General features: G+C 38.6%; 1 protein-coding gene across 3 annotated transcripts in view; it reads left to right on the top strand.

Annotated features, from left to right (window-relative positions):
- The window catches only part of CDH13 (cadherin 13), a 1,297,228-nt gene that overhangs the window by 943,159 nt on the left and 339,222 nt on the right, over nucleotides 1-14,847 (top strand). For all 3 annotated transcript variants that reach the window (XM_072634211.1, XM_072634209.1, XM_072634208.1), the window contains exon 7: nucleotides 11,523-11,701. In XM_072634211.1, coding sequence (XP_072490312.1) covers nucleotides 11,523-11,701 — 179 coding nt within the window. The remainder of the gene's footprint in view (nucleotides 1-11,522; nucleotides 11,702-14,847) is intronic.

Here is a 14,847-nt window from a genome sequence, read left to right on the forward strand (position 1 = left end):
TCATTTCAGACAGGGAAATAGAGCTCCAGAGATGGCAAGTGACTTATTCAAGGTGATACATGGATCTGCTTGAGGGAACTGGATGTGATAGTGTAACATGCTAATCACCTTAGCAATAGTGTTATTGAGTTTGTCAGTCCCTGAAAGAGTCTTAGATGGCAGTCACTTGGATGGGGACTTCTGGCCTGGCAGCAGGAAAGAGAACTGGTCACCATTCCTGCCTAGTGGTCATAGTAAAAGTCCTTCAGGAGACTGTGGTTCATGTAAAGGTGAAGTATGTTTGAAATACCTAGTCTCAAGACTGCTCACTGCCAATCCAGGGTTCACCCCAGGGTTGACTAGGTAGTCTACAACCTGATGCACCAGGAGAACTCAAGCTTGTTTTTCTTTAAATAATAAATTTAACACAACTTTCAAATGTCCCCTGTATGCATATGATTGTTCCTGATCTTTTCTCATTTCGTTGAAACTTATTCCTAGCCTCTCTCTCCCTCCTCTATGGAAAAGAAAAGCAAAACTGACAGCAAATATACATGGTCAAATACAACGTGACACACACCCTGCACACTGACTCTGACCAAATAGGCTTGCCTTATTCTGTATCCTCAGTCCATCCTATGTGCTTCAGGGTGGGTAACATGCTCTATCACTGGTCTTTGGCATGCTTCATCCTTGCAGGGATCATGTTCCTAAGCATTTTGCTGCCATTTTTCTTTAGGTGTTCTTGTTCAAGTCAGTAAGCATTTATTAACTACTTATTGTGTGACAGAAACTAAAGTAAGTTCTGAAAATACGAAGAAAAGAAAACAAAGAAACAAAGTCCCTGTCCTCAAGGAGCTCACAGTCTAACTGAGGAGATAAGATGCAAACAAATTATATATAAATGTGTGTGTGTGTGTGCGTGTGTGCGCATTGGTCTGAGAGGGACTGGGGAAAGCATCTTGTAAAAGAAGACACTTTAGCTGAGCCTTCAAGAAGTCAAGGAAGCCAGGGCACAGAAGTAAGGAGGCAGAGTTTTAGGGCTGGAGCAGAGCAAGAAATTGTCCTCCTGATTCTCCGGGTGGTTCAGTTCTTGTCTGATCATCAAATTCCTGCCCTCATGGAATCAAAGGATAATTGGTTTCATCCCAGAAGGGACCATCTAGTCCAACACTCATATTACAAAGAAACTGAATCCCTGGGAGCTCGTGAATGACTTACTATCTATGATAACTTGAGTCTCAGGGATACAGTATTACTCCCAGTCCTCTGACTTAAGAGTCGGTGTTTTTTCCACTGTAAAAGACAGGCTTACATTCCACTGGGACTTGGAAGGGGAGAAGAGGAAATCTGGCATGTGTCCCGATAAATAAATGCAAAGAGAGAGAGAGAGAGAGAGAGAGAGAGAGAGAGAGAGAGAGAGAGAGAGAGAGAGAGAGAGAGAGAGAGAAGGAGAGAGAGAAGGAGAGAGAGAAGGAGAGAGAGAAGGAGAGAGAGAAGGAGAGAGAGAGAGAGAAGGAGAGAGACAGAGACAGAGAGACAGAGACAGAGAAAAACAGAGAGAGAGACAGAGAGAGACAGAGAGAGAGACAGAGAGAGAGACAGACAGAGAGAGAGAGAGAGACAGACAGACAGACAGAGAGAGACAGAGAGAGAGAGACAGAGAGAGAGAGAGACAGAGAGAGAGAGAGAGAGACAGAGAGACAGAGAGAGAGAGTACTATTTAGAGGAGAGAATCTGGAATGATTTCATAGATGAAGTGACCCAGCTTTGTTATTTCAGTGAATATTTGCCTCTCTGCTTAGATAGCTCCCTTCCCTCGTTCTTAAAGGTTGTCTACCTTTGTGGTACATGGCAAGAATATCAAGTTTGGAGTCGGAGGACCCAGGTTCAAACCCCAGTTGTGCTAATTACTACCTAAATGACCCTAAGCAAATATTTCACTTCTTCGGACCTCCATTTCCTTCTTTATAAAATCAGATGGTTGAGCTAGATAAATTCAAAGGTACCTTCTAGCTTTAGGATAGTATCTTCCCCATAATTAGGAGCATAATGTAACTGCAAAGACAAGGTGAAAAATTTCAAGACCTTCATAACGTCATAATCACCCACTGGTGATGTCTAGTGCTCGTGAGGCTGGCTGACCTTTCATCGCTGGTGAAACTCCCAGACTTTCAGATCTTGCCTCCATTTCTCAAGGGTGTGACTGTGCCTGAAGTGGCAGTGAAACAAAACTTCAAACAGGTTTCTTCAAGGTCACTCTGGCAGGCAGTATTTTTTAATCACAGAAATACAGTCAAGAGGAAAAGGACTGTCTGCCCAAGGCAGAACAATCAGAATTGTTTATCAGCTTGTCAGGCTGACTGCTGGGTCTTTCTACCCCTGAAAATGACTTCGTCATTATGCTTTCCAATGATTAACCTGTAATTATTTGATTTTGAAGGGACCTGTGTTATTCCATCTGGCTCTGGGAGTGACAGAGCAATTATAATTTATTTTGACCCTCTAGAGAGTAAATATTGTGAATGTAGAGAAGGCTAAAATCACAGAGTGTGTGCCTTCATACCTGCAGGAAATGTTTCTAATGATCCTTCATTTTACCTGACGCCAACATTATTTTCCAGTTCCTAGAAAAGTAGAGTTTCGTCAGGACCTTTAGACTATACTATTGCTACCTTTATTGCACAACAGTAACGTGGATGGGGCGGGGGCAACCTGCGATTTCATCTAGTTTGGAGTTCCTGTGGAAACCGTATCCCATAACAACCTCTTTGTAATCTTCAAGAGTTCTTTGGATCCACTGAGGCTCACTCAGGGTTACATAGGCGGTATGTGCCACAAGCAGCATCGGAACACAGGTCTTCCTAATTCCAAGGCTGAGCTTTTTGATCCATAGCCAAGCTGATACTCATCTGGTCACTAAATATGTTATGTTTATAGGGTCAGGGGTTGAGACCCAGGCTTTTGGAGATCACTGAGTCTAATCCCTAAAATGATGAAATGGAGGCATAGGGACTTACTCAAGACCACAAAGCTAGTACATGTCTGAGGCAGAATTTGAACTCATGTCTTATGAACTCCAAGTCCACCACTAACTGTAGTTGCTTAAATTAAAGAGGCTGAACTGGGTACAAGGATTCAGGATGTTCATATTGACATTGAATAAGCCTATTTTCCCTTGACTCTGTTTGTCATTATGACAAGACCAAATGAACTAGATGAATTCTAAGGTGCATTCCAGCTCCATCTGTGATGCTAGAAGACTATTTCCCAATAATCAGAAGCATAGTATAGCTGCAAACAAGATGAGATATTTAAAAAAAAAAGCATGACACCATAACCTAAAGAGATGGAACAGTAGATCCACTGGTGAATTCCAGTTCTCCTCTGCCTGGCTCAGCTTTCATCGTCATCATCTAATTCACTAGTCAAATTGGTCTTGATGTCCAATGATTAAATCAAGTGACATTCGTTAAGCACCTACTATGAGGGAGGCATTTGAGCAGAATCCAGATCTGCTGACGAATCAGGCCAGGGATTCAGGAGGTGATCGATTTTTTTAAAACTAAACTGGCATGACCTAAAATAAGAAGGAACCAGACTGAAATAGGGTAGCACTGAGACCCAAAGACTTTGAACCAGTCAGAGGACAGGGAAAGGAATCAAAAAAGATGCATGGAAAGGACCATTTTCTGGTATCATGTTTCACAACCTTACTCAGGTCTCCCAGCCCCCCAACCCCACTATACATTATTAATTTTAATCTATTGTCTGGAGAATGTGGGGAGTGGTTTCAATGATTAGAAGAACCATAATAATTTTCTTTGTCCAATTGTAAGTTATTTGACAATAAGACTAGTTCACTTTAGTCTTTGTATCTCTAGTGTTTAGCAAAAGACTTGCAACATATTAAGTTCTTAACAAATGCTTTATGAAAACAGCAGCAAAATAAACTGAATGTGTGGAAACTATGATGATTGAAGTTGGCCCCAATGAGACAATGAGGAGTCATTCTCCTCTTGCCTCTTAACAGAGATGGACAACTGAGTCTAGGATACTATGGATACTGTCATATTGTTTCCATATGTCAGTTAGTTTTGCTCAACTTTTTCCCCCCTTTTTTATTCTTTATAATAAGGTGTGGCCCTCTGGGAAGGGAAGAAGATGGGGTAGTATATTGGGAAATATAGGTAATCCAAAAAGGCAAGTAGGTCTAGGTAACAGACTTTGTCTGCCATGTTGTTTTTGCCGTGATTGTCCTTCGTACTTGAAGAGGACCACGACATCAAGATGATGACATGACTTGCAGTAGACTTTGTTTTGAGAGAGGGAAGGGTATGCAAGGTCACTAGCCTCACTTTCTCCTCCACAGACATCTGGGTCCAGTGGCCTGATATTCATCAGGACAACTGGAGATGACTCAGGAGGCAATGTGAGAGCTATCTTGTCTTCCATCTAAGTACTCAAAGAGTCCCTTCCAGGATGTCTTTCACTTTTGTTTTTGTTGCTTATTTGTTTTTCATTAGTGCCCCTCTCTTTGTGACCTCATTTGGAGCTTTCTTGGCAAACATATTGGAGTGGTTTGCCATTTTCTCCCCAGCTCATTTTACATGTGAGGAAACTGAAAGCAAAGAAAAAATTAAATGACTTCCCCAAAGTCCCACAGATATTAAGTGTCTGAAGCCAGAATTGAACTCAGGATTCTTGACTCCAGGCTGAGCATTCTATCTACTGTGCCACCTAAATGCCCCTGTGAGCCACTAGGGGATAATATTATGGAGTGGAGCAACCATTGAAACAGAAACATTTTTAAATGACCCCTAGACTCCTACAGCCTCCCACTAAACTTTGAAGGTATGTAGTTGGAGAGGCAGTGGAGGAAGTATATCACCGCCATAGTGTCATTCAGATCAAGGCAAGAAGAAATTATTAAAAGCTTACTGTGTGCCAGGTACTGTGCTGAACATGGGAAATGCAAAGAAATGATAAAAAATAATTTCTGCTTGTAAGGTTTTCATGGGGGAATGTAGGGAGTACATCCAAACATCCATACAAAAACAAGTTAAATCAGAATAAAGAGGGCATTATGTGGGGGAGGGGGAGCATTCAGGTTAATGAAGACTGAGAGAGGCTTCTTGCAGAAGGTGGTAATTTAATGGAGATTTGAAAGATGGCAGGGATTCCAGAAGGTGGAAGTAGAGAAGAGAGAGAGACATAGGAGGCATGTTAAACAAACACTGACAGTGTCCTGAGTCAAGAGATGTCATATTATATATGAGGACCACCAGGGATACCAGTGTCCTTGCATCACAGGGTATGTGGAGGGAGTGGTAAATGAAAAAAATAAGATTTAAAGAAGTTGAAATGAAATCATAAAACAAAGAAGTCACAGCTAAATGGAAGAACTGTATGTAGGTTCTCTTTGGAAAGGCAAATGAAATAATTGGGAGATTTGGTTCCATTTTTCACCCCAAAGGAAATAAGTAATATAATTTCCTGGACACATGGTCATCCTGCCTTCAAGCACTCACAATGAGTATAAGCAAGCTGTTTTTCTGTTAAATTTTGTTTACATGCATCCTGACCAATGGAGATAATTGCAATGTATGTGCCAACATCTGTTGCAAAGGATAAAATAAGGAAATGCTTTGAAGACCTTGGCAAGATCCTTCAAACTATGTCTACAAATAATTTGATATTCAAGGTCTGTAATGCGAAGGTGGGCACAAGGAAGATAGTGAAAAGTATGCCAGAAAACATGGTTCAGGATCAAGAAATTAAAACAGAACAAAACAAACCAAGGATCAAGACTATTCAGCCATGTTGACTTAGTATTATCTTTATACACACACATTCATTCAAAAGGAGGCATATGTCTATATGCAGAGTTTAATAGGGTGAGACATCACCAGAAGTTAAGTGACGAAAACCCTCTTAAAACTGAGGAGGAAAGAAAAATTCAAGAGAAAAACTGAACCCAAAGGAAAACAGGGAGAAAAAAAAGATACATATGATAAAGGGGGCATCTCTTTCATTGCTTGCAGACCACTATGACCACTCCTTAGTCTGAGTGCTGTGCAGGAAAACCTTACCCTCCCCTATGTTAGATGGTTGTGGAGAGCAGAAAGATGGAAGTCATAGCAAACAGGTGATGATGGGATTAGTGGTAGATAAAAAACTGTTGGGAGGAGTTTCTTGTGGTTCTCTATCTTTTTTTTTTGCTGAGGTTCAAATGGAATTTAGACTAGGCAGAACAACACATTCTTTAAACTAACACACACACATCTTGAGATTACCTCTTAATTTCCATTACCCTTTGGGTTTGTGGTGTATAGTGCCAGAAAAGCCCTGAGATCAGTGCTGAATTGATAATTTATGAAGTTATGAAATGGGAAAGAGCAAATCCAGTTCTTTGGGTGCTCATTGGGAAAGACCACTGATTGTCAGTGGGAAACCGCTGCAATCATACTTTAGTAAGGCACAGAAGGTATAGAGACAAGCATCGAAAAGTCAAGAGAGATACAGAGGCAGGCAGCACAGCTCAGGGATAGGGAATGGGATGGTGAACAGAGACAGTGTGAGGAAGAGGATGGTGAGTGGGAGAGCCAGAGAATATCACTCATATAACTATTAAAATTGGGAGCACTCAACAGCTTGGGGCCAATGGAAATAATGGAAGAGGGTTGAGGGGGAGGGAAGGGGTCAGGAATTGGATGTCCCATTTTCATAGAGTTTTGGAAGGAAACAGAAAAATTCCTATCTGTGCCACCTTGGGGTTAGTTTCTTAACATATCCAAATCATCTCAAAGCTATGAGTAAAACTTCAAAGTCGTCATCTCAGAGTTTTGAAGTTTTGCTGGTCTGGAACTGTGAAGATCTGGCTTTTGTCTGGAATTTACATATCATAGGGTCAGAAGCCTTGATAAGCAACAGCTAGATGACTTCACCTAACTAAGGATGTCTCATCAGGATGTGAATTTTGATCAATATATTATACAATTTGTAAATTATGCCCCTTTTATCTTTGGGATGATTTATAGAAGACTTCCAGGTCCCCCTTTGCAATCTTATTTCCTGCTATTACCCCTTTATACAGACTACTTATAAACTTACTTACTTTACTAACTGTAAGGGATAGGGAGAGATTGAGGGGATCACAAAAAATACAATTTTAACACAAATTCTCTGTCCCACCACCATCTCAGAGAATGGTGAGGAGGTAGCCATTTTAGGAATGGGTGCTAATTATTTATTTAACAATATATTGCTAAATTTTATTTTTATTTCAAGTAAATGCTTCTTGAACAGTATACTGTGATTGGTTGGTCTGGTAAAAGGATCACACAATCATAGACTGAGATTTGGATGTGAATTTAGCATTTATCTAGTCCAACCCCTTTTATCAAAGGAATTCTTTAGTAAAACAGACTCAAACATGGTCATCCAGCAAAAGACTTCCAAGAAGGGAAAACCTATCATCTTCCATTTTTGAAAGTCTTTCATTGTTAGGATGTTATTTGTTTCCTAGTATCAAGCCTAATAATTAGCCTCTGCAACATCCATCCATTGCTTTTTGTTCTACCTTCTAACCAAAGAAAACAAATCTAATTCCTTTTCTTCAGGACATCCTTTAAATACTTGAAGATCACTATCATAGCATCCTGGGTCCTCTCCAAGCTACAGCAACTCAATTCCTTCAACTAATCTTTCTTCAACATGGTCTCAAAGGCCTTCAGCCATTCTGATTGATCTTATTTAAATGTTGTCATGAGTGTTAGTGCCATTATAGTGTTACGAACTGAATTCAGTACTCCAGATGTGTACTAGCAATGGTAGAGTATAATGTTACTTTCACCACTCTATTCCTTGAAACTAGAGCTTTCTTTATCTATCCCAAGATTGGATTAGTATTTTTTTTTAAACTAATCACATTAGATATGTTTATTTTTAGGTAGAAATAAATGAACAAATCTTTTTGTCACCTTTAGCTTGCCTTGTCAGCCTTAGCTCCTGCATTTCAGTGTTCCTGCTATCTTTATTTATTTATTTATTCTTTTTATTCATTTATTTGCATTTGTTCTTTTTTAAAATATGACCTTGCTTCCATTTTCTATACACTTCTTTTAAAGATCTAAGTTGATTGGAGAGTTCCATGTGCATTCATGTTGATCAGACAAATTCTTTTTTTACCCCTTATACTTGGAATTGTTTCCCTTTATATCTTCATATTTTCGTTCTTGATCATCTCCTTCAGAGTTGACTTTTCCCGAAGTATTTTACTCCATATAATTCTGCCTTTGTTCCCTCTGAACCCTTTGAAATCAGCTTTCTCCAAATGCAGAATACATGTCAGGATATCTAGGTAGCACAGTGGATAGAGTAGAGAGGCCTGGAATCAGAAAAACTCCTCCTTCTGAGTTCAAATTTGACCTTAACCACTTATTAGCTGTGTGACCCTGGGCAAGCCACTTATCCCTATTGGTCTATGTTTCCTCATATGTAAAATTATCTGGAGAAGGACATGGCCATCCCCTTTAGTATCTCTGCCAAGAAAACCCAGAATAGGGTCATAAAAAGTCAGACAGTGCTGAAAAAATGACTGAACTGAAGGGTACATGTCAAACTATTACTGTATATACTCTCCTCTACCACAAGCTCTAGAATGAAATTATCATCCCCCCATCTGCTCCCTAAAGTTCTCATCATTTTCATGCCCAGTAATCAGTCCCTCCCTGTTAGTGAGAATCATATACAGAGAAGAATTTTCCTTTGTTGGTTCTTTCAGCTATTGAAGGATGAAATGATCATTAAGGCAAATTAAGAAATGATTACCTGCTCTGCTTTTAACGAAGATAGAGAGCTCCAGCTGATGTATGTATAATTGAAGTCCCCTAGCATCATGATACCATACCTGTATGCCAGGCTTATGATCTGTTTCCAAAACTCCCCAATGTTTTCCTTTTTATCCAGTTAATCTGTAATATACTCAAATGAAGTAGAAAAATACTTCTGTTTCTCCATCATTTGACCTTCACTCTCCATCATGTTTTTATCCCTTTTCTCAGATTTCCTCATATGAATAGGCTTTCTTACTCTATAATATTATTCCCCTTTCCTTCCCATTTTACTAACCTTATTTCTTTAGAATAAGGAATACCTACCCAGAACCATGGTCCTGCTATGAGTTTCACCACACTAAGTATTATTGATATTTATCAAACAAATGTTCATTTTAGCGTTAACATATAACTTATTGTTCTTTTTTGAATGGTACCTAGCTTTGGGGTATTTATATGTAATCATTTGAGCTTGTGTGTATTTTTCTCCTGATTCTTTTCTTAGAATTTGTCTTCTATGAGTTTCTGTGTTCTCAACTGTTATTCAGTCTTTGTGGCTACTCTCTACATTACGTAACTTGGCACATCTACATGGGTGTTTTCCCTCCTCCATCCTTTTTGTTTGTTTGTTTGTTTAGATACCCTTTTAATGACTCCTCTTCCGGGGCTTTGTAATTATATTTTTTAAAAGCTCAGCCCTGCCTTGAACTTGGGATAGCTTTGGAAGGTTTAGTGATTACAGGGGACCTTTGTTGCATCTTCATAATAATTTCTTCAAGAAAAGAATCTGAGGGTGCTAAAAATGGCAAACACTGGAAAATGTTTTTTTTTTTTAAGTCAACTATATCCTAGAATATTGGAAATGCTAATGACCAAGGTAGCAGTCATTACAGATGCATCCTCCTGTGAAGTCAGATCATATACTGATTAAAGATCAAATCAATAATAAATTAGAAGAAAGGCTATTTTGGGGAAGAAAACATTGTTTGATCACAGTGGCCTCAACAGTACCTTTTTAAATAAGCAGGCAACACATTTGAAAAAGAAAAAATATAAAGACATCACCGCTTATCACCATTTCCTAGAGAAGCTTCAGTGGTAGGAAATAGTTGCCACAATGAATAGGTATATACAGCCCAGAAACTTTCTCAGTTCTCCAACCTTTGATCTTTTTGCTGAGTGAACAGTCATAGTGGCCAAGGGGAATACTGGTTTCCATTAAAAATATAAGCTGTTACATAACATTATAAAGCAATAGGTTAGCAGACTATGAATACATAATATCTTGAAAGGGATATTCACTTGATAGTATATTGACACAATTAACTTTTCATAATAAAGCATATCACTATTTTGATGGACATACATGTTTATTTCTACATACACATATTTATGTATATCATATATGTACATATGGGCAAAGTAGCTGTACATATGGGCAAAGTAGCTGCACATGTGGATATACCTGCATACATATGTGTATAACATACATAGATGTATATACACACATATATATATATACACATACCTACATATACACAAATGTCAATATATGTATATGTTCACAGATATATAGATATATGTGTGTATATACATATACTCAACTTGCATAATTGAGTGTATAGATACAAAAACAGATACATGCATTATATCTATACATATATATGTACATGCATATATATGTATATATACACACATATACATATACATACATATATACACATATACATACATACACATATAGTGATACACATAGAAACAATTATATGGACACATATGTATGTATATATGTGTGTGAGTGTGTGTGTATATATATATGTACACACACACATAATGATTAAGGAAGCCAGATTGGCAGATCTGCCTTCTGAGATGGAAGATCCTGAGGAAAGTTATCCATCCAGATTTCTCTTATCTCTGAGTTGCGTGAGTATCTCAGCATATAGCCCAAGCACAAGCCTATTCTATATTAAATAATTGTAGCAGAATGTCAGGACTGGAAAATATGGTTGGTTCCGTTGGTCATAGCTCCTGTAGTTGAATCTCAAGTTGACAAGACTGGCAGGCATGACATGGACATCTTGATGATCAAGTCCTTCAGCCTTGCCTCATGGTCTAATAGCCATCTGTCATCGCTGATAGATATCAAACAGGAACTCCTGACGTGATCAGAGACCATCACTGGAAGGCTCAGTTCGGCTTTATGCCTACTGTATGCCTTACAAGGGCAGCTAGGTGAAAGAATGAATAGTGCCCAGAGCCTGGAGTCAGGAAAACCTCAGCATAAATGTGGCCTCAGATATTAGCTGTGTGATCCTAGGCAAGTCACTTAACCCTGTTTGCCTCAGTTTCCTCATCTGTAAAATGAGCTAGAGAAGGAAACGGTAAGCCACTCCAGTATCTTTGCCAAAAATAAAACAAAACAAAACAAAAACTAAACAAAAACACACAAAAAAGAGCTCATAAAGACTCAGATATGACTGATATAACTAAAGAACAAAACAACAAAATGTCTTTTCTTTGTTTTATTGAATCTTTTAATGGAATTTAGTAAGAAAACAAGTAAAGGATCCAGTGAATGTTAATTTCTTTTTAATTCTGAATGTTGAACAGTATTCACAATGTGATTTGTGACAAGCAGAGCCTGCCTGATGGTGGTTGTGAGTCATAATAACATCTCCTGCCTTCCTATCCTATTCCCCGCAGGAACCACTGTGATGCGTATGACAGCCTTTGATGCTGATGACCCTTCCACAGACAATGCCCTCCTGCGATACAACATCCTGCAGCAGACTCCTGACAAGCCATCTCCCAACATGTTCTATATTGATCCTGAGAAAGGAGACATTGTCACCGTAGTGTCACCAGCACTCTTGGACCGGGAGGTAAGTTCAGAGCCATCGATGCTGAACAGGAGAGTGTTATGGTATTCCCAGGAAAAGATAATGATGTGGACTGGAATAGTGGTTTTGAGATTGGAGAAGAAACAATGGCTGAAAGAGGCATTTCAAATGAAGAATTTGTGTCTTAATCTTAATTTCTCCTGGTCCCTCCCTGTTGCTCTGCAACATCCTCTTATTGATAACAAAGGATGCCCACAGCAGTTTTTTTAAGACTTTTCCTACACACCTCATGTCCCTTATACTATACTTTCTAGCTCCCTTCACTGAACTTTGTTGCCTGTTTAAGTGAGATTAAAGCCAGCTCATATAAAAGCCTTCATCTATTCTCCATGCAATTTAAAATGCTTGTTTAGCGATGTTCTTCTCCTCTGTTTTTCTTTTCTGAAATGAGATGTCCTTTATCCTCAATCAGTCAGTCCGATGGGTCAATAAGCATCTATTAATTGCTGTTCACTATGTGTCAGGCATTGAGAAAAGCACTTATAATACAAACATAAATAGAAAGAAAAATAGTCCCTGTCCTTAAGGAGATTATATTCTAGAGGAAGGTGAAAAGGGGCAGCTGGGTCATGGTAGCGGAATTACAGAGTGGATCCTGAAGAGGCTGGGCACCTTCTACAAATGGAGGTTCTGGTAGAAGCTATTGATTCAGACGGAGGGGCCTGGAAGGATCCAATTCCAGGGCCAGAGAGTGAAGAGCTGGAGGAGGGTAGTGGAAGTCTGGAATGCAGCCTGAAGAGGTTGACTCCTATGGTGCGTGATCCCAGTCCTTAAGGACCTGGTAGAAACTGGACTCCAATGAAAGAAAACCTGAGAACCCTATAATCCTCTGGGAGTGCTGAATTGCCAAAAGTTATCAACACACTTGGAGGGCATGGAATTTTCTAGTAAGGATTTCTGTCCTGATGGCTTATATTTAACTCTAGAGAGTTAAAAGACCTGACGTAAGAGGTAATTTTTTTTGTATTTTTTATATTTTTTATTATTATTATTTTATTTGTTTTCAGTATTCTACAATCCTAAATGTTCTTTTAAGAATGCAAAGACTTTCCTTTAGTGAAGGAGCCACACAAGAAGGAAGGAAAGAGGGAAATAATCATTTATTAATACCTATGTCATATGATTCTTACAATCACTCTAATAAGTAGGTGCTATGATTTTATAGTTGAGGAAGCTAATGCAGACAGAGGTAAAAGGACTTTCCAAGGGTTAGAGCTAGTGTTTGAGGTCAGATATGAAGTCAGGTTTTCTTGATTCCAGGTTCTGTTCTCTATCCAGTGCACCTGCCTACCAATTGTCAGCAGCTAGGAAGAACCCATTCAGTTTAATTCAGACTCATAGCAATAGATTCCAATTAGAGCTGTCCATATTTTTGACCTCTGACAGAGGCCCAGTCTGTTTGGCTTTTCCTGAGACTATCAATTTAATCCAATTTGATCCAATAAACATTTATTAAGTTTCTTCTATATGCCAGATCCTATGTTAAGCACTGGAAATTCAATTTAATAAAAAGAAAGCCATTCCCTGCCCTCATAAAACTTATAAAAGAGAGAGAACCCACAAAAGGAGGCAGAAAAATGAGGGTGGGGGAAATGGCACACCAGGAAGCATCTTGTTCTATGGAGCTGAAGTCAGACAATGCTGCAGATGCAAAGGATCCACAGTATCCTCATTAATACTCTTTTTTATATCCTACCTTTCTCTCTTCTGTCTTTCCTCCATTTCTTCTTCATTTTCTCCCTTTCTCTATCCTTTTCTAATGGGAACCTTAGCTATAAGTTTTATAAGTTTTGATTATACCCAAAGTTATGATGCCATCTGCCTGATCATACCTTAAAATGTGTGTTCAAATGGTACCTGCATCTACCTAAATGCAGGTCTCATCATATCATCGAGGATAAGAAAAACTTGTTCACCATCTTTAAAAAGAACATTCTTAGACTCTCCTTTTTTTCCCCTTGAAGTGGACATCTTGTTTTTCTCTTAATTTGCATTCTTTACTTTCTTAAAAGTATGAACTATATCTGGAGTCTCTATTTCCTCAAACCTTATATACTATATACTATAATATATATAATATATAATCCTCACCCCTTGTAATGTATTCCCACTACTCTAATGATTTTTTTTATGAGAGATCAAAACTCAACCCTAACCACAACAAGTTTTCCCAGTCTTTATTCTTTTTCACCTTTCTGTAGCATTTAACATTGTTGACTTCCACAAAATTCCTCCCTTGCCTTCCATGATTACGTACAACTTATTTGCCATATGTTCATTTATTTCCTTTACTGGATTCCCTGTCTACTCTTGAAATTTACATATAGCTTGACCTATGTTCTAACATCAGAACCTCTTATCTTTTCTCTACTCTTCTCAAGTGGACTTTTCCACTCTACATGTTGATCTTGGAGTTGGGAAGACCTGAGTATAAATAATGCCTCAGATACTCATTAGCTATGTGACTTTGGACAAATCACTTAGCCTAACTCTCAATTTCATTATTAGATGGTGATAATAATATGACCTATCTCACCGGGTTGTTTTAAGGATTAAATCCTTTAAGATATGTAAAGTGCTTTATAAACTTTAAAGCACCATGTAAATATTAATAATTATTGTTTCTATGTAATTTATTACAAGATCTCTATCTCCTCCACTGAGCTCTAATCCTGAAGTCTTAGCTTACAGCGAAACATTGTCCTGATGTTTCCTGTTGAAATTTCAAATCATCTGTAAGCTGTATTAGTTTGCCACCACAACCAGCTTTGCCTCAAGAATACCCTATTTCCATTATGATTGTCTCACATACCTAAACTTTAAAACTTTAAGCTATTATTGACTTTCCCTCCCTCATCCTTCACTCTTACTATGTTCAGTCAGATGGAAGGGAAATTGAGGCCATCTAGTACAAATGCCTCATTTTACAAATGAGAACCTGAATCCCAGAAAGGTTGACTACCCAATGACGCAAGTAAGATTGCTTATATTCTAGGATACACACACACACACACAGAGACACATACACACAGATATATATATGTATGTATATACCTAATTTATTTTTACTGTTCACAATGATCCTAGTCTTCTAGTCTCTGATGGACTAGCCTTCTTCCTATGGGCCT

The sequence above is a fragment of the Notamacropus eugenii genome, chromosome 1 (genome assembly GCF_028372415.1).
Source record: "Notamacropus eugenii isolate mMacEug1 chromosome 1, mMacEug1.pri_v2, whole genome shotgun sequence".
Classification (NCBI taxonomy): domain Eukaryota; kingdom Metazoa; phylum Chordata; class Mammalia; order Diprotodontia; family Macropodidae; genus Notamacropus; species Notamacropus eugenii.